Below are 20,663 nucleotides of genomic sequence, written 5' to 3'. Positions count from 1 at the left end.
GTGCATGGAGTTCCAGATGCTTGGGGTTTACTGCATTAGGACAATACCTATATTTCCAATTAAAATGTGAATCACAGCAAGCACTGACTTTCAAATACTTTCCTGCAGAGTCCAGAGAGATTTTTTGGTGCTTTTCTGTATTGTTCTCTACAATCCAAATCATCTGTTATTCCAAGCAGTTCAAAACAAATTTGACCGATATATAGAAATGGGTTATCACAAGATTTATCTCACCAGTATGTGGCTCAATGGGAAGCACTATCAAATTATGACACAAAATATGATGATATCAGTAAAAAAATGTTCTGTAATGAAACAGATATGCAGCTTGAACAGGAAGAGAATCATTCCATACTGCAACTGAGACTGCGACTGATCATTTTGTGTTCTCATCAATAGGCCCAGTAAGTTTTCATTGGAGCAAAAACAAGAAATTTCAGTTCTCTCTCTCTCTCTCTCTCTCTCTCTCTCTCTCTCTCTCTCTCTCTCTCTCTTCTCTCTCTCTCTCTCTCTCTCTCTCACTCTCTCTCTCTCTCTCTCTCTCTCTCTCGTCTCTTTGCCATCCCATGTACCCACACGCACCAGGGCATGCACGCGCAAAAGGAAACACTAAGAAAAGTATGCCATTTTTTCAGCCAAGTCAGCCCACTTAGAGGTTTTCTATAAAAGATGGATCTGCCTCCCTGACAGTATGCTTTGCTGTGTTGACCGTCCAACATGAAGCTTCTCCTCCTCTTGGTGTTGCTTGGGTGCCTTGGTGAAAGCACAGAAACTAATTTTACTAATTTTTCAACAACCGTGAAATGGTGTGTGAAGTCGGACCAAGAAATGAGAAAATGTAAAGACCTTGCAGCCATCGCTTCTGTGTTCTCCTGTGTGCAAAGAAACAACTCTTTAGAATGCATCAAGGCAATTAAGGTGAGAAATTATCCAGAATATTATCCAGAATATTATTAGAATACCCTAAAGATATGATTTTTTTTAACACGCCTCTAATGTCTAATGTGCCTCTGGTCTTTGTTCTTTTTTATGGTGGCCAGCAAATGTTTGCAATGGCCATCTGATTCCCAACAAAACATGATGTATGTATACATTATTTTACTGTTGGAGTGATAAGACATCATGCCACTGTGAGCTGGTAAATCATGTTTGGTGTTAAGAAATTAAAGCTCTCTTTCTCTAACAGGCTGGTGAAGCAGATGCCATCACTTTGGATGGAGGAGATGTCTATGAGGCTGGACTGAACTATGACCTGCAGCCCATTATTGCTGAGGACTATGGCCCCAGTAGGTTTAGTAATCAGCTGCCTTTACTGATGCAGTAAACGGTCTTCCCTTTGAGGGACAGTCAGTCTAATAAATAGATTTGTTCCAATAAGACCTTGTTATGATGGAGAGGAACTTTTGCATTTTGCATGAACAAAATTTTTTAACTATTTTCTCACTGTCCCACCTCTTCTGCACGTGACCAGATTCAGACAACTGTTACTATGCTGTTGCTGTGGCAAAGCAGGGGACTGGGTTCGGCTTCAATGATCTCCGCGGGAAGAAATCCTGCCACACTGGGCTGGGGAAGTTCGCAGGCTGGAACATCCCCATAGGAACTCTGGTGTCTATGGGTCAAATTCAGTTGACAGACGTCAATGATGTGGAGGAGGGTGAGTTAACTGTGTGGTAAGGCTGGGGGATATGGTTGAAATCAATATCACGATAATCATAAGGATTGTTTTTCGATAACGATAGATATCACGATATGGCTCACGTGCAAAATCACATTAAATAATCAACAAAAACAACAAAACTTATGTTTTCAAATAATATTCCTTAACATGTTTCATACCTCAGAAAGTAAAATGTGCAGTAATAGTAGAGGAATAGAATTGTGTGTCACTATATCCCAAATCACCATGTCATGACGATATGATTCCACTGAAAGACGATAAACAATAATATTGAATTATCGCCCAGCCCTGTTGTTTAGTACACTGCTCCAAGCTAAGAAATTACATCTGGTATTGGTCTTGGTTGCCATTTGTGTGAGAAATACAAACTTATGTCTTAAGGACCCTAAAATAATAGCTGATAATTTTGGTGTCCCTTTTGGTTTTGTAGCGGTGAGCGACTTCTTCAGTGGCAGCTGTGCCCCAGGAGCAACGCCGGGTTCCAAGCTTTGTCAGCTGTGCAAGGATAACTGCTCCAGATCCCACAGTGAGCGTTACTACGACTATGGAGGAGCCTTCCTGTGAGTTTCAGCCTGTCTTTTATCCCTCTCAGTGCTACCATGAACTTTATTCACCTTCACCAACCTCTATAACATTTGCTCTCCAAATAGGATAATGTAACGTACCTCACATTGTAAGCCCATTGCATTTTTTTTATTATGTTAATGCTTTCTGAATTCTTCCCTCACTACTGAAATAAATCTTTCCTGCGTAATCTTAGCACACTATTGCTGCTAAAACAATCTATGTCCTCAAATGTTGATGCATCTGTGTGTTGCTCTGACAGGTGTCTGCAGGAGGGAGCTGGAGAAGTGGCTTTTGTCGACCACCTCACTGTTCCTGGTCAGTATCACCAGATTATCAACACCAATATGGATGACTGCATATTTAATATTGACTAATACCAAAGGTAGTCCCAGCCATGCAAGCTGGTTGGATGTTCCAATTCGGTGTAATGAGACCATGAATAGAAATGTCATGTTTATTTGTTGCTAATCAAACTACAAGTGGGTGCTTGTATGCAATTTTTCTCATGGTTTTGTCATATGTATGTATGCTGTGTTTAAACCTTTATGACAAACATGATAAAGGCTTCATATTGTGAGACTGAAGATCCTCACAATATGAGGATCTTCTTTATTGCTGAATCATGCTTGTATTCATAATCACAGTACACAACAGGTAGTTCCGACTGCACAGTCTGACTGGTCAAGTAAGCTTTCTAACCTGCTTCAAATCAGCATAACAGCACACCTAGCCGTGCTCAAATGAAAAAAGCCTTATCACTGTGAAAAGGAATCCACCACTGATAAAAGAAATTCCACCAACATTTCCATGGTGACAGCGTAACGTTTAGCCTACGGTTAGGTGTAGTTACTACTGCCAGGTAACCTTACGTTGATGATCAGAATTGCAATATGCCTGAATTGAAAATAATGATGCTCACTGCGTTAGAAATCAACATCAAACTTGTCCTGACTGAGTAGAAACCATTGCACTAGATTTTTAACCCATTTAATCCCGAATTTTTCCCAGACATGAAAATATCCAAATCATGTGTCATTAGTAACCCTTTGAAATAATCAATCATTATTTTTTGAAATTTTCATGGAAAAGTAGGTGAAAAAGTGTGTTTTATGGTCGGTCACAATTGTGACCGGTGGGATAATGTGTTGCATACTGAATTAACATATTTCTCCTATGCAGTCATCAAAATTCTTATATATCCCAGCCCAATTATTAACACATTTAAAACTCTGTCACTGGCAGTCCCCAGCATTGCCACTAGAATGCTCTATCACATTCTAGTGTGACTATTTTACATATCAAAAACCCTTATACAACACCAATATGAATACTGAGAGCAAAGACAAAAAAAAACAACAACCATCAACATATTTCAACATTGTTACTTTATTGTAACATACATTGTAACATTGTTACTTTAACATTTTAGATTTATTTTTATTTATTTATTTTTATATTTATTTATTTTATATATTCATATTGTAACTTTAGTGCAACATTTGAACTTGTACTTTAGTTCAATATTCATTGTAACATTGTCATTGTGACATTTTAGTGCAACAGTCACTAACAGCTGTATAGCAGTCGTGTGATTCATTCACATTGAACATAAAGGTAACATTTAGGATAGAGGTAGCCTGTAGAATATAGTAGAGGCCTACACTGAACAAAATAAAATTATATATATATATATACAGTGCCTATAAAAAGTATTCACCCCCTTGGATATTTTCCCCTTTTATTGCTTTTATAAATGGAATCATGGTCAATAAAATGTGGCTTTTTTTGACAAGAATTTACAAAAAAAAACTCTTTAATGTCAAAGTGAAAACGGATTCCTACAATGTAATGTAAATTAATTAAAAATATATAATTTAAAATAAGTGACTGCATAAATATTCACCCCCTTCAAGTCAGTATTAAGTAGATGCACCTTTGGCCGCAATCACAGCACTGAGTCTGTGTGGATAGGTCTCAATCAGGCTTGCACATCCGGACACTGCAATTTTACTCCATTCTTCTTTGCAAAACTGCTCAAGCTCTGTCAGGTTGCACAGGGATCGGGCGTGAACAGCCCTTTTCAAGTCCAGCCACAAATTCTCTATTGGATTGAGGTCTGGGCTTTGACTCGGCCACTCCAGAACATTCACCTTGTTGTCTTTAAACCATTTCTGCGTAGCTTTCGCTGTATGCTTCGGGTCATTGTCTTGCTGAAAAATAAATCTTCTCCCAAGTCGTAGTTCTCTTGCAGACTGAATCAGATTGTCCTCCAGGATTTCCCTATATATTGCTGCATTCATTCTACCCTCTACCTTTACAAGCCTTCCAGGGCCTGCTGCAGAGAAGCATCCCCACAGCATGATGCTGCCACCACCATGCTTCACAGTGGGGATGGTGTGTTTGTGGTGATGTGCAGTGTTTGGTGTCCACCAAACATAGCGTCTAGTCTGATGGCCAAAAAGCTCCATTTTGGTCTCATCAGACCAAAGAACCTTCTTCCAGTTGACCTTGGAGTCTCCCACATGCCTTTGGGCAAACTGTAGTCGAGATTTAATATGAGCTTTCTTCAACAGTGGCTTTCTCTTTGCCACTCTCCCATAAAGCTTTGACTGGTGAAGAACCCGGGCAACAGTTGTTGTATGCAGAGTCTCTCCTATCTCAGCTGCTGAAGCTTTTAACTCCTTCAGAGTAGTCATAGGTGTCTTGGTGGCCTCCCTCACTAGTCTCCTTCTTGCACAGTCACTCAGTTTGTGAGGACGGCCTGCTCTAGGCAGATTTACACATGTGCCATATTCCTTCCATTTCTTAATGATGGATTTAACTGAACTCCAGGGGATGTTCAGTGACTTGGAAATTTTTTTGTATCCATCCCCTGAATTATACTTTTCAATAACCTTTTCTCGGAGTTGCTTGGAGTGTTCTTTTGTCTTCATGGTGTAATTGTAGCCAGGAATGCTGATTAACCAGTGACTGGACCTTCCAGACACAGGTGTCTTTATACTACAATCACTTGAGACACATTCACTGCACTCAGGTGAGCTCCATTTCACTAGTTGTGAGACTACTAGCACCAATTGGCTGGACCTCTGTTGAATTAGGTCAGTCATTTTAAAGGGGGTGAATATTTATGCAGTCACTTATTTTACATGATATATTTTTAATTAATTTACATTACATTGTAGAAATCCGTTTTCACTTTGACATTAAAGAGTTTTTTTTTGTAAATTCTTGTCAAAAAAAGCCACATTTTATTGACCATGATTCCATTTATAAAAGCAATAAAAGGGGAAAACATCCAAGGGGGTGAATACTTTTTATAGGCACTGTATATATATATATATATATATATATATAAATGTATTGCCAAGAAGCATTGTTACAACAGAGAAATAACCAAACACAAATTTCCAAACTTTTTGTTCGATGTTCATATATATATATATATACATATATAAAAAGTATTCACCCCCTTGGATGTTTTGTGTTTGGTTGTTTCTCTGTTGTAACAATGCTTCTTGGCAATACATTTTATACCGTTGGAAAGCCTGTTTATTTCCCTTTTAAATGGTGCCCCATTTGTAAGGAACATGCATTTGTGGGATGAGCAGCACAGCTGAGTATGTGGGTTGCGCTCATGAAAAATTTGCCAAATCTTCTCTGCCAATGCCAAACAGCTTATTCTGCTGTTGCTATTGACTCTTGTTTTGAGCTTCCGGTACCCCCAGGTGCTGACAATCAGGTACCTGATTGGCACCTGATTGGCAGCACCTGTGAGCATGGGCCCTGCTACAGTGGTCAATTGGTGTCTGCTCCAAGAATCGGCATGCCACGTTTGTCTGATCTTGATAAGGCCTGTGCGATAGGGCAACTTCAAGCTGGTGTTCCACAAAAGCAAGTTGTGGCATTATTTGGAGTGAGCCATAGTACCATCTCCAAACTGAAGGCCAAGTTCCATGAAACGGGGGATGTCAGAGACAGACCGCGAAGTGGGCGTCCCAAGAAGACGACACCCCAAGAAGACCGGTTCCTCACCCTTTCAGCACTTAGGAACCGTAGGCTGTCTTCTACATATTTGCAGTCAAGGTTTGCAGGACGCTATGGCACACGGCTCTCGGCCCAGACGATCCGGAACAGACTGCACGCAGCCAATCTCCGGGCTCATGGGGCTGCCAGGAGGCCTGCCATGACTGCCCTTCACCGTCAGGCCCGTTTGCGCTGGTGTCGGCAACACCTGCACTGGAACCTGAACATGTGGAGGAACGTTATGTTCAGCGATGAGTCCAGATTCTGCCTACGGAAGTTGGATCGTAGGGTCAAAGTGTGGAGAAGACGGGGAGAACGCTATGCTGATTGCTGCACCGATAGAGTAACACCTTTTGGTGGAGGCAGTGTGATGGTGTGGGGCGGCATCTCCATCACTGGAAAAGGCTTGTCATCATCGGAGGCGATCTCAATGCAGAGAGATATCGAGATGAGATTCTGCAACCAGTGGCGATCCCATATCTCCACAGTCTGGGACCGAACTCCATCCTCCAAGATGACAACGCTCGCCCCCACAGAGCGGGGTTTATCAGAGACTACCTCCAGAATTTGGGAGTAGAGAGAATGGAATGGCCTGCCAACAGTCCTGACCTCAACCCAATTGAACACTTATGGGATCAACTTGGGCGTGCTGTTCGTGCTAGAGTGACCAACACAACCACGTTGGCTGACTTGCGACAAATCCTGGTTGAGGAGTGGAATGCCATCCCACAGCAGTGTGTGACCAGGCTGGTGACCAGCATGAGGAGGAGGTGCCAGGCTGTTGTGGCTGTGTATGGTTCTTCCACACGCTACTGAGGCTCCTGACTGTTTGTTAAATGAATAAATTGTAAAATTGCCAATATGTCTTGTTTCTTCCTTGTTACTGATAGACTTCAATCATCCAATCTACCAAACAACATCAAACAAGAGTCAATAGCAACAGCAGAATAAGCTGTTTGGCATTGGCAGAGAAGATTTGGCAAATTTTACATGAGCGCAACCCACATACTCAGCTGTGCTGCTCATCCCACAAATGCATGTTCCTTACAAATGAGGCACCATTTAAAAGGGAAATAAACAGGCTTTCCAACGGTATAAAATGTATTGCCAAGAAGCATTGTTACAACAGAGAAATAATCTACCAAACACAAATTTCCAAACTTTTTGTTCGATGTTTATATATATCATAGAGGTAGGCTTCAGAACCAAGTGCACAATTAGTTTGTGCATCACTATTTTTAACTTGTTATTACATTATTTTGAACTTTGTCCAATATTGTAGTATGGGGGGGGGTCCTGGCAGGGTTTGAGGGCTGTCTAATCCACAGTTCAAGTATGTATAGGTGGGGGGGCACTGGTGTCACTGGCAGTAGGGGGAGGTTGTTATTTGGGTGAGGATGTGTCCGTGTGTGTATGTATGTATATTGGTTTGTGTTACATGGGTAGACAAGTGATATTGATAAATGGGGTCCAGCATATGTGAAATGAGTCTATTTGATTGTTTTTTAATGCTATTTGTCTTTCTGTTGTGATATAGTCAGATAGTAGAAGGTGCCACTGGGATGTTGAAAGGTTATTTCTGTCTTTCCAGTTTAGGAGGATTGTCTTTTTAGCGATTGTTAGAGCAACCAGTATGGGATTTTCATATTTCCATGGCGGTTCAATTGATGAGAGATCTCCTAGCAGACACATAGATGGGGAGGCTGGAATGGTGCGAACTATGGTTGAGGATAGTGTATGTGTGATGCTTGTCCAGAATGTTTGAATGGGTGGGCAGAGCCAGGTGACATGAAGGTAATCATCTCTAGTGTTTAATGTGCAGTGTGTGCAGGTGTCGTTGTCTGTGAGTCCCATTTTGTGTAGTTTAGATTGGGTGAGGTGAACTTTTGTATTGAATAAGTTGCAGTTTGGAGTTATTGGACATTGAGAAGATGTTGTTGCAGATGTGCATCCAGGAGTTGATATCGATGGTAACAGCTAGGTCTTTTTCCCAATCTTGGACAGGTCATGGGAGATTATTGTCTGTTTTTATTAAAAGTTTGTACATTTTTGAGAAGGGTTTTTTCTGAGTGGCTATAAGTTTGAGTTGATTGAACAATGGGGCTGTTTGCAGAGTGTTGTTTGATGTGCTGATTTTTCCTTTTAAACAGTGTTTCAGTTGTGAATATTGTAAGAAGCTGTTACCACTGATATCATATTTCTGTTTTAGTGTTTCGAGTGAGCCATGTTCAAATAAGTGTTCCAGATGTGTAATTCCTACTTTTTTCCATAAATTGAATGATAGTGGTTTATTTTTGATCTGAAAGTCAGGGTTGTGCCAGATTGGGGTAAATTTATTTGAAGATGTGTGGTGTGTGATTTGGTTGGATTTCCACCAAGCTGTCAGAGTCGCTGCAATGAATGGGTTTTTGAAACAGTTTTTTAATTGACTGGGTAAGGAACGGGAGATCTGATACTGATAATTCTTGGCAGTCATGTTGTTCTATATCCAGCCAGGGGTGTTGTGATTGTTGAGTCTCTTGCAACCATATGAGTATATACTGAAGATGATTTGCAAGGTGGTAGAATCGGAAATTTGGGGCGGCTAGGCCTCCACGATCTCTCGGTTTCTGCAGGGTGGATAGTTTGATTCGTGGTTTGTTATGTTTCCAGTAGAATTTAGTTATGGTATGGTATGGCTGTCTATTATTGCTATAATTGAAATGTTGTATTGTCCAACATTTGCAATAGACTAAACTCATTGTTACTCTTTTGCTCCAAAACAATACTGCTTACCTTTGACTTAAAAATGTTTAGCCTCTTAATTTTTTGGGTTGGTGGTAAACTAGTTAGGGAAGCAAGCTTGTGACTGGAGAGTCACTGGCTTGAGTTTGACTGACTGTATGGGGCAGCTGCCAGGCATGAATATGTGTAACTGTGAGGAAGAGTATTGCTGCGAAAGAGCATCCAACCTCAATCTAATTTCACTAGATAAAAAAAAAAAGTTACATTTATTTAACATTGAAATTTTGACTGTGTTACACTTTCACAGATGCAGAAAAGGCCAACTACGAGCTGCTGTGCAAGGATGGCACCAGAGCAAGTATCGACAGCTACAAGACCTGCCACCTGGCCAGGGTACCAGCCCATGCTGTGGTCAGCCGCAAGGACCCAGCCCTGGCTGAGTTAATCTACAAAAGCCTCAAAAGCATCAAAAGCCTCAAAAGCATCAAAAGCCACATAATCCACAAAATCATCAAAATCATCAAAATCATCAAAATCCTCAAAATCATCCTGTGTTGGGCAAGTTACTGAAAATTAGTAATTAGTTACAGTTACTAGTTACTTCTCTCAAAAAGTAATTGAATTACTTTACCAATTACTGCATAATAAAAGTAACTAGAAAATTTCAGGAAATTTTGAGTGTGCCTGCTGCTTGGTGCGCATCTCCATCCCTCGCACACACACAAACACAAACAGTATGACAGTATTAAACAGTATTAACTGTCGACCTAGCCAATCACAGGCAGGTGTGACAATTTCTGCCCAGAGACCGAGTCACTAGTTGCTATGGATACAGGCCCCCCTGTGGCGGGAAACTTTGAACTAATGTTTCATTAGCACTCACAATAAGCCAAGACTGTCCCCGAACAAATCCCTGTATCTCGAAAAGTAAAGCTCGCATCGAAAATGTTTTTTCACTTTGAGCGTCCCAAGACTTCACTGGCGACACTGATGTATGACTTGTGTCTGTATGATTTTAAAAAAAAGGAGCTGTGATAAAATATAAATCACCTCCTTTTCTTCTTCTCACTCTGGGTTTGAGCGGTCAAATTACATGGAAGCGGATGGGAGTGTCGGACGGCACTCCCTGCACAGTTGGGCGATTTATTCAAAAACCGTGGGTCCTATTTCAATGGAAGTAACATTGGGTGAGAGAGGACAAAAATGCCTACAATTTGGTGTATAAATCTTGCTTGTAGAGTGGAAGCTGTGGGACTAAGATGATAATGTTTGGAAGATTTCTGATCAAACTTGAAGGCGTGGAGCTAGAGTGTGTGACGACATCGCTTGCTCTAGGTCTGAACATTCCGCGCAATACACACCCATTATAAAATCTGAAACTGTCCAAAAGTCTTATAAAACGTAAACTGCGATTGCGTAAAAACAGTAGTAGCTATTGAAAAGTGTCTTTAGACCAACAGAGTTCAAAGTCTTGTGACCCGTGTAAACTTTTAATCATGTTTCTGCGACAAAGTATGACCAAGTGGCGTGGCTCTAAAGAGGGGCCGGTTTGATGAATTTCTGTGATTTTTTTTCCGATTCTCCATTCATTTCAATGGGCCGAAAATCGCACGTTTTCGCACTTCGTGCGAAAAATTTACGTACAATCTCTAAAAAAAGTCATAGCACTTGATTCCCGATCAAGACGCACGTTTTGATGTATTTTGAGGGGTGTCGCAACAACGCCCCGAGACTAGTTACGCGCCGAAGTTTTGCAAGGAAGAATAATAATAATACTAGAAAATTTCAGGAAATTTTGAGTGTGCCTGCTGCTTGGTGCGCATCTCCATCCCTCGCACACACACAAACACAAACAGTATGACAGTATTAAACAGTATTAAACAGTATTAACTGTCGACCTAGCCAATCACGGGCAGGTGTGAGAATTTCTGCCCAGAGACCGAGTCACTAGTTGCTATGGATACAGGCCCCCCTGTGGCGGGAAACTTTGAACTAATGTTTCATTAGCACTCACAATAAGCCAAGACTGTTCCCGAACAAATCCCTGTATCTCGAAAAGTAAAGCTCGCATCGAAAATGTTTTTTCACTTTGAGCGTCCCAAGACTTCACCGGCGACACTGATGTATGACATGTGTCTGTATGATTTAAACTAAAGGAGCTGTGATAAAATATGAATCACCTTCTTTTCTTCTTCTCACTCTGGGTTTGAGCGGTCAAATTACATGGAAGCGGATGGGAGTGTCGGACAGCACTCCCTGCCCTTTTGGGCGATTTATTCAAAAACCGTGGGTCCTATTTCAATGGAAGTAACATTGGGTGAGAGAGGACAAAAATGCCTACAATTTGGTGTATAAAGCTTGCTTGTAGAGTGGAAGCTGTGGGACTAAGATGATAATGTTTGGAAGATTTCTGATCAAACTTGAAGGCGTGGAGCTAGAGTGTGTGACGACATCACGTGCTCTAGGTCTGAACATTCCGCGCAATACACACCCATTATAAAATCTGAAACTGTCCAAAAGTCGTATAAAACGTAATCTGCGATTGCGTAAAAACCGTAGTAGCTATTGAAAAGTGTCTTTAGACCAACAGAGTTCAAAGTCTTGTGACCCGTGTAAACTTTTAATCATGTTTCTGCGACAAAGTATGACCGAGTGGCGTGGCTCCAAAGAGGGGCAGATTTGATGAATTTGTGCGATTTTTTTTCCGATTCTCCATTCATTTCAATGGGCCGAAAATCGCACGTTTTGGCACTTCGTGCGAAAACTTTACGTACAATCTCTAAGAAAAGTCATAGCACTTGATTCCCGTTCAAGGCGCACGTTTTGATGTATTTTGAGGGGTGTCGCAGCTACGCCCCGAGACTAGTTACGCGCCGAAGTTTTGCAAGGAAGAATAATAATAAGTATGAGCAATATTAAGAGTGTGCTCCTTTGCATTGCAAAGCAGGCACACTAATTAGTTACTAGGGAAAGTAACTTTTGCGTTACTTTTAAATATCTGCTTCAATTCTCTTATTACACATAGCTATATTATTTTAGTGTTGCTGTGGCACAGTGTGGGACAAGACAAATGTCAAATTTTATCTATCATTTTACCCATTATCACTATGATGAAAAGTAAGTAGTGGAACAATAAAACACAATCGATATGTTTTGATAGGCGTATTTATTGTAACCTCGACAGGCCTTCAAATCAAGCATTACACTGTGTGGGCTAAGTTAGCAGTGTTGCCAACTCTTTTCCAAGGAAAGTAGCTATTGGCTGCTCAGAAAGTCGCTAGAAGTCGCCAGAGATGTCATACTTTTCAGACTTCAGAATAAATTTCAACGCTCACACCATGATCCAACTTCCTTTGTGTCTTTCAGGGCTTTGACCTGTTCTCCTCTGATAACTATGCCCCGGCCAAGAACCTGATGTTCAAGGACTCAACAGTAAACCTGGTCCAGTTGCCCTCAACCACAGACTCCTTCCAGTATTTGGGTGCTGAATACATGAGCATCATCCGCTCCCTGAACAAAGGTATGGCTAGACACACACAGATTAACTCAAGAGGACTGTCAGGGCTCAGGCTAGGACTCAATTGCAGATACTTAGGCGGAGGCAGATATACAATCCACAGAGCAACTTTAATGAAGGAGGCAGGCAAACTCATGGTCTCAGACAAGCAAATGGTCACACAGGCAGAACTTCAGGGTAAACAGATTCAAATTGGTAGGCAATTTCAGAACCAGGTACAGGATGAGGGCAAAACACAAGCAAAGGTACCAGTACCAGGCAGAGTCAGAACTGAGTAAACAGAATAATCTGGCAGGCAAGGTAAGGCAGGAAGGAACTAGAAGATACTAGGACGATCTGGCAAACTAAACTAGGAAAGAAACTGGTTCATAGTACTGAGCTAATGAGTGATGAGTGGCAGTTGTGCAGGAAGGCAGGGCTGATTGCAGATAGAAGACAGGTGTGTAATGGCAGGAGACACAGGGGAACCTGGTGGAAAAGACTGGAATCACAGGGCCTGGAACAGATCTATTGTCTAGCAGCCATTGGCTTATGGTTGTCTCCTTTTACTTTACTTTCCAGAGCAGGCCTCAGGTGCCATTAAATGGTGTGCTGTGGGTCAAGCTGAGACAGCCAAGTGTGACACATGGAGAATGAAAAATAACATGACCAAGATTGAATGCCAGAATGGCGATTCAGTGGAAGACTGTTTGAGGAAGATTCTGGTGAAACAATCTCACATAGAAATATGGGAATCCGATAATTTTTTGCTCCATTTTGTGGAGTAGCCATGTCTGATTATCTGTGGTCTTATTGGTTCCTGCTCCTTTCTGTAGCGTAAAGAGGCTGATGCAATTGCAGTGGATGGAGGACAGGTGTATACAGCTGGGAAGTGTGGTCTGGTCCCTGCCATGGTGGAGCAGTATAATGCAAGTATGAGGCTTGTATGGCATGCAAACAGACACATACAATCCTCTGGTTTTATTGTACCTCTTCTATATGAACAATATTTTCTCCTATCCTCTCCACAGACCTGTGCAGCACCTCTGGAAGTGGTAAATACCTTCCTGTGTTTCTATTCGTTTTCTTTTTTACAGATAAACCAATACCTTTTCTAATAGTAATTAACTCTTATAATGGCAACTTTTCTGGTGAACAATCGTTTTTTTCATGTGCTTCCACTATTCCACCATTTATTTACATCCACTGGCTCAGCCTCCTCTTACTATGCTGTCGCGGTGGTGAAGAAGGGTTCTGGGGTGACCTGGGAGAACCTGCAGGGCAAGAAGTCTTGTCACACCGGCATTGGCAGAACCGCCGGCTGGAACATCCCCATGGGTCACATCCACAAAATGACTCAGAACTGCAACTTCAGTAAGCAATTGTGTACTTGTGCACAACACACTGTGAATATTAAAGGATAAGGCTGGTGTTTTTTTATGCATTTCTTACCATCAACAAATCCTATGAAAATAACAAAATCAGCAATTAATTTGTTTTTATAACAAGTCTCGTCCATGTAGCTGATGTCCAATAAAGCCATGTCCCATTAGCCACAGAACTCCTTTGTATTTAAAAAAAAAAACTATTAAAAACATGTCAGAGAGCCATGCTGTTGCTCTGGGCAGCATATTTCATCATCACGATGTACCAGGCCGGCCGACTTTTTCCCCAAACAACTTAATAAGCAGGAAAGTAGTTCTGTAGCACCGAAAATAGTCACCGGTGTAATGTGAATTTGTTCCCATTTGATTTGGGAATAACTACAATAGCCTGACTTCTCATGGTACCAGAACAGTTAACGTTTTTTAAAATTGAAACTATGTGTGAGCTGTATTTAAAGGTTTTTAGCTTACAGTTGGAGCCAATGAGTAATGGGAGTAGAGCAAACGCATTGTTGATTTTGTTATTTTCATAGTAAATGTATTTAAAAACACCAGCCGTATCATTTAAGCTCCTTCTCTTGTATATCTGTAAGTGTAACACCAACACAACATACTGACTTTGTCCCCTCCTCTCCTCAGGTCAGTTCTTCAGTGAAGGCTGTGCCCCCGGAGCAGACCCCACCTCTTCATTCTGTGCTCTCTGTGCTGGTAGTGGCAAAGCTGTGGGAGATGACTCCAAGTGCAAAGCAAGTTCTGATGAGCAGTACAATGGCTATGCTGGGGCCTTTAGGTAGGGAGCACCAGTGCATTTATGGATAAGCTGCATAAGATTTTACCTTAAATTCCATAAATAACCTGAAATGTTGTAACGTGAAATACTCAGCCCATAACTTACGGTCGCTTCTTCATCACAAGCTTGTATCTGTTGTGTCTGTTTTGCATACTATCATTATAGATGTCTTGTCGAGGGTGGTGGAGATGTTGCCTTCATCAAAGATGTAATCGTTCAAGAAAACAGTGATGGTAAGAGACTGCAACTGACCTCTAATCATCTCCCTGTTCTCACATCTCTTCCGTGACAGTATCGTCTTTTATAAAACTACAACATTCTTCTCTCCCCCTCGTCCCACCTCTTTTTGTCAAAGGCAATGGTCCAGAATGGGCTAAGGATGTGAAGTCTGCTGACTATGAGCTGATCTGCCCTGGGTCAGAGATTCCTGTCCCAATCACTGAGTATGCCTCATGTAACCTCGCCAAAGTGCCTGCACATGCTGTGGTGACACGTCCAGAGACCCGCAGCGAGGTGGTGCGCATTCTCAAGGACCAGCAGGTTGGGAACTAACTTGAATGTCACTTTTGGGTTGTTTGTATTAAATTGAATGAAGTTGTTTTGTATTATACTACAAGTATTATCTAGATAACATAACACTATATATAATATTCATTAATCAAATATGAAAATGAATAACCTATACGGCCTATACGTAAATATTCATTTTCAGGCCAAGTTTGGTACCTCTGGCAGTGACCTTACATACAGAATGTTTGAGTCAGACGGAGGGAAGAACCTCCTCTTCAAAGACTCCACTAAGTGCCTCCAGGACATAGCAGCTGGAACGACCTATCAGACTTTCCTGGGACCGGTGTACATCGCTGCCATAGATATGCTCGGACAGTGCAATTACAGTGCTTCAGGTTTGTAGTACAGGACAATAAACACACCTTTTGATTCTCATAACCTTAAATGCCCCCACCTCCACCCACACCCCCCTCCCAACACACCCACACACACACACACGATATGAATGCATGTGTGTTCTACATTCTAAAGTTTAAATTCTATTCTTCCCCTTTCCGTTAGATCTGGAGAAATCTTGCACTTTCCATTCCTGCCAGCAAAAAAACTAGTGAGGACCTCGGGACATGCAATGCCTCAGTCTGACCACAATGATTCATGCAACCGACCGACGCTGGACCCGAATATGACTTGCTTTTGATTGTTTTCTAGGAATAAACAAAACAAAACAAAAATCATGAATGTATCCACAATATAGAAAATTGTCATTTCCATCTTTTTTTATACACATTGCGCTATAATAGCCTCTACAAATTAACTCTTAAGTGACCAATCATCACCAATCACCTTTCTCAAATAAAGCATACTCTTTTTCATGTAATATTGGATTGTTATGGTTTCTTTGCGTAATAGTGTGATGTCTCAACCAAATTGACCGGGCCTGGGATGTTATTCTAATCTTGTCAATATCATAATTTCAATGATCGCACTTTGCAAGGCTTTTAACTAGATATCTGGAGAACTTGGACCTTATTGACGCCCACTTTACCTGCCACTTGTTCTTAGCCATAATCCTTATCCTCCTCCTGCAAACTTTCAGAAACAAACATCAAATTGTAAGTCAGTTGCATTGAACACAGGTGTGTCAGCTATGGTCACATAACTCTTAAGGCTTTGGGTTTCTTCTGCCCATTTCTCTCACCTTAAGCAGTCCAAAGAAAAACAAAGAGAACAAATACACTGCCATCGTTTATTGAAAGAAGATAGGGCCATGTGAATTGTTTTATGTATGCTTCATTTCTACAATATCATATGACATTTTGGATGTTCCAAAGGTGCATCACCTACCACACCAACCCCCCTTCTTGTCTGCTAGGACAGTACCAGTATTCATTAGTGTCCCAGGAAACAGACACACTTTTGGTGAAAATGCAGCTCATGCAGGGTGTAAAATCTATTGTGAAAGTCATCGGGTGATATATCAGAATTTGGCAAATAAGATTGATAAGGGAAGAGGTAAGTGTTGTTTAGATATAAACATGTACTTTAGCTCTTGTGTTGAGCAATGTTGACTCAGCAAACAACGCTCTCATGTGGGTCGCACTCTTACTTTTCTAAAGAAAAGACCTTATAAATCCAATTTTTCATTAGGAATGTCATTTGCTTTCCTTAGCCTGAAATAAATCACAGTAACTGAAGTGACTGATACCATCCTTCACTGGGTCATTCACCTTAGAGACAGCAGCTGACCAGCTGCAATGGATTCTTTTGTTCAGAAATATATAACTCAAGGTTTGCAAAACCCTTCATGTTTAAAGCAATACTGACACAAAAGTGGAGTTTTAGGTCAGTTCTTGATAAGCAGTCTACAGCGTTATGTTACTGCTATGACAGGGATACCTGTTTCAGATACCTACTGTATTTAAACTTTGTTGTTCTCTGTACCTGTTGGTCTGGTCTGCTAAATTGTTATTTTCTAAGGATAAAGCTGTGATATATATGTTGCAGACCAGGGTCACATAGTATTTGCAAATAGGTCTTACTGTTTGTTTTATAGTGCTTGTAGTTCCAGATGGCTGTTAAACTGTTAATCACAGCAGGCACTGACTTTCAAATACTTTCCTGCAGAGTCCAGATGTTTTGGTGCTTATTGTATTGTTCTCTAGGCTATAATCCAAATAATCTGTTACTCCAAGCAGTTTAAAACAAACTCAAAGGATAATTTACAAATACCATTTGACCGATATGTAGTATGGGGTTATCACAAAACGAAATGAAATTATGACACACAATATGATGTCAGTAACAATTTTTCTGCAATGAAACAGATCCAGCTCGAACTGGAAGTGGAATTAATTCATTGGACACTATTCCATACTGCGGATGACTGATCGTTTTGTGTTCTTCACCTTTTAGTAGGACTTCTGGATAAATAGTTGAAACAATGGATCAATAGTCCCAGTGAGTTTCCATTATGACGAAATATCAGAAATTTCTGTTCTCTCTCTCACTCTCTTGTCCCTTTGACATCACATGTACCCCCCCCCCCCCCCCCCCCCCCCCCCCCCCACACACACACACACACACACACACACACACACACACACCCACCCCACCCCGCGCGCGCGCGCACACACACACAGACACACACACACACACACACACACACCACAGACTTGCATGAGCATTAGGAAACCCTAGGCAAACTGGATTTTTTCAGCCAAGTCAGCCCACTTAGAGGTTTTCTATAAAAACCGGATCTGCCTCCCTGTCAGTCTGCTTTGCTGCTGACCGTCCAACATGAAGCTTCTCCTCCTTTTGGCGCTGCTTGGGTACCTTGGTAAAGATTTTTTTATTTTGCATTTTGCACAGTATCTTCTCATCATTACCGAACAGAGTAGTACAGGAACTCTGTAAAAAAATAATTTTTTGCTCCAAATGTTATCTTCAGCAACAGGGTCTGCGGCTCCTGCTGACAACGTGAAATGGTGCGTGAAGTCGGACCAAGAAATGAGAAAATGTACAGACCTCAGAGCCAAAGCCGCTGTGTTCTCCTGTGTGCAAAGAGCCAGCTCTCTCGAATGCATCCAGGCAATTAAGGTGAGAAATTATCCAGAATATTATCCATAATATTTTATTATGTAATAATTGTGTAATAATAGTATTCTATTATTGTCTATTATCCATCATATTTTTTAAACATGCTCAATAATACAACAGCTACCCTACCGATTCAATTTTTTCAACACGCCTAATGTGCCTCTAGTCTTTCTTCTTTAGTCTTTTGATTGTTTTCTAGGAATACACAAAACAAAACAAAAAAATCATGAATGTATCCACAATATAGAAAATTGTCATTTCCATCTTTTTATACATATTGCGCCATAATACCGTCTACAAATTAACTCTTAAGTGACCAAACATCACCAATCACTTTTCTCAAATAATGGATACTCTTTTTCATGTAATATTCTGGTCACAGATTGTTATGGTTTCTTTGTGTAATAGTGTGATGTCTCGACCAAACTGACAGGGCCTGGGATGTTATTCTAATCTTGTCAATATCATGATTTCAATGATCGCACTTTGCAAGGCTTTTATATATAACTTGGACCTTATTGATGCCCACTTTACCACTTCTTCTTAGCCATAATCCTTATCCTTCTCAGCCATAATCCTTATCCTTCTCCTGCAAACTTTCAGAAACAAACTAATAAATTATTAACTTGCATCGAGCAAATGTTTTCACTGGCTATCTGATTCCCGACAAAACATGATGTATGTTTAATTATTTTACTGGAGGAGTGATAAGACATCATGCCACTGTGAGCTGGTAAATTGTGTTTGGTGTTAAGAAATTAAAGCCCTCTTTCTCTAACAGGCTGGTGAAGCAGATGCCATCACTCTGGATGGAGGAGATGTCTATGTGGCTGGACTGAACAACTATGACCTGCAGCCCATTATTGCTGAGGACTATGGCCCCAGTAGGTTTAGTAATCAGCTGCCTTTACTGATGCAGTAAACGGTCTTCCCTTTGAGGGACCGTCAGTCTAATAAATATGTTTGTTCCAATAAGACCTTCTTATGATGGAGAGGAACTTTTGCATTTTGCATGAACAAAATTTGTAACTCTATTTTCTTACTGTCCCACCTCTTCTGCACGTGACCAGCTTCTGACACCTGTTACTATGCTGTTGCTGTGGCAAAGAAGGGGACTGGGTTCGGCTTCAATGATCTCCGTGGGAAGAAATCCTGCCACACTGGGCTGGGGAAGTCCGCAGGCTGGAACATCCCCATAGGAACTCTGGTGTCTATGGGTCAAATTCAGTGGGCAGGCGTCGAAGACAAACCTGTGGAGGAGGGTGAGTTAACTGTGTAGTAAGGCTGGGTGATATGGTTGAAATCAATATCACGATAATCATAAGGATTTTTTTTCGATATCAATAGATATCACGATATGGTTCATGTATGCAAAATCTCATTAAATAATCAAATGAATGTTCATCCCATTGAATGGAATGGTAATGTTAGGTGTGATGTCAAACTGATGTTTTCAAATAATATTCCTTAAAATGTTTCATACCTCGTTTTGTCAGAGTTTTTAAATAAAATTTGCTTGTTCAATTTAGGCAGCAGAATTCAGCTCAGTTCAGTTCTATATTTAATCCCAAAGGACAATTGATTTGCAGGCAGGACTAAGAGTCTAAAAGCCCTATGACATTGCATTTGCATCCCTGCCGGGAATCAAACAGGGATCTCCTGATTGAGAGTCTGCAATCTAACTCCCTGCCACACTTTCACCCACGTGACCAAAAGCGGTGAACAGAGAGCAACTGACCAACCAACAATGCAATCCATAGAGCCCCTGCTGTTGGGGCTAAAAAAAAAGGAAGCAAATACAAAAAGGCAATGACAAGTAACCACACAGACATACAATACAGTAAACAAAAATAAAACAAACGTGCAGTAATAGCAGAGGAATATAATTGTGTTATCACCATGTCACTGAAAGACGATAATATTGAATCTTCTCCCAGCACTACTGAGTAATTAGTGCTCCAAGCAAAGAAATTACATCTGATATTGCTCTTGGTTGCCAGTTGTGTGAGAAATACAAACTTATGTCCTAAGGACCCTAAAATAATAGCTGATAATTTTGGTGTCTTTTGGTTTTGTAGCGGTGAGCGACTTCTTCATGGCCAGCTGTGCCCCAGGAGCAACACGGGGTTCCAAGCTGTGTCAACTGTGCAAGAATGACTGCTCCAGATCCCACAGTGAGTCTTACTACGACTATGGAGGAGCCTTCCTGTGAGTTTCAGCCTCTCTTTTATCCCTCCATAATCTTAGTATATAAAATAAATTGCTGCTAAAATTGCTGCTAAAATAATCTATCTCCTCAAATGTTGATGCAGCTGTGTGTTGCTCTGACAGGTGTCTGCAGGAGGGAGCTGGAGAAGTGGCTTTTGTCAAGCACCTCACTGTTCCTGGTCA

General features: G+C 41.0%; 2 protein-coding genes across 2 annotated transcripts; both read left to right on the top strand.

Annotated features, from left to right (window-relative positions):
• Positions 1-717: 717 nt before the first annotated feature.
• Positions 718-15,882, top strand: LOC139645159 (serotransferrin-1-like). Its single transcript, XM_071520790.1, has 16 exons — positions 718-918; positions 1,187-1,286; positions 1,472-1,657; positions 2,112-2,241; positions 2,508-2,563; positions 9,303-9,464; positions 12,360-12,515; positions 13,074-13,216; positions 13,328-13,424; positions 13,523-13,546; positions 13,707-13,865; positions 14,516-14,666; positions 14,832-14,899; positions 15,022-15,206; positions 15,379-15,571; positions 15,738-15,882. The coding sequence occupies exons 1-16, from the start codon at positions 718-720 to the stop codon at positions 15,782-15,784; spliced, it is 2,058 nt and encodes a 685-aa protein (XP_071376891.1). The 3' UTR covers positions 15,785-15,882.
• A 2,088-nt stretch (positions 15,883-17,970) lies between these two features.
• LOC139645178 (serotransferrin-like) lies at positions 17,971-20,652 on the top strand (the record flags this gene model as incomplete). The annotated part of the gene is made up of 6 exons (XM_071520809.1): positions 17,971-18,012; positions 18,124-18,272; positions 19,054-19,156; positions 19,343-19,534; positions 20,351-20,480; positions 20,604-20,652. Coding segments are annotated over exons 1-6 (663 nt in total), but the record flags the coding sequence as incomplete, so codon positions are not given.
• Between the last annotated feature and the right edge of the window lie 11 nt (positions 20,653-20,663).

This window comes from Centroberyx affinis, unplaced genomic scaffold (genome assembly GCF_046629955.1).
Source record: "Centroberyx affinis isolate AG114_WGS23_722 - 3 ecotype Tasmania unplaced genomic scaffold, CSIRO-AGI_Caff_v1 ptg000826l_1, whole genome shotgun sequence".
NCBI lineage: Eukaryota > Metazoa > Chordata > Actinopteri > Beryciformes > Berycidae > Centroberyx > Centroberyx affinis.
Note: the sequence above shows the minus strand (reverse complement) of the source record. Positions and strands in the feature narration are given on the sequence as shown.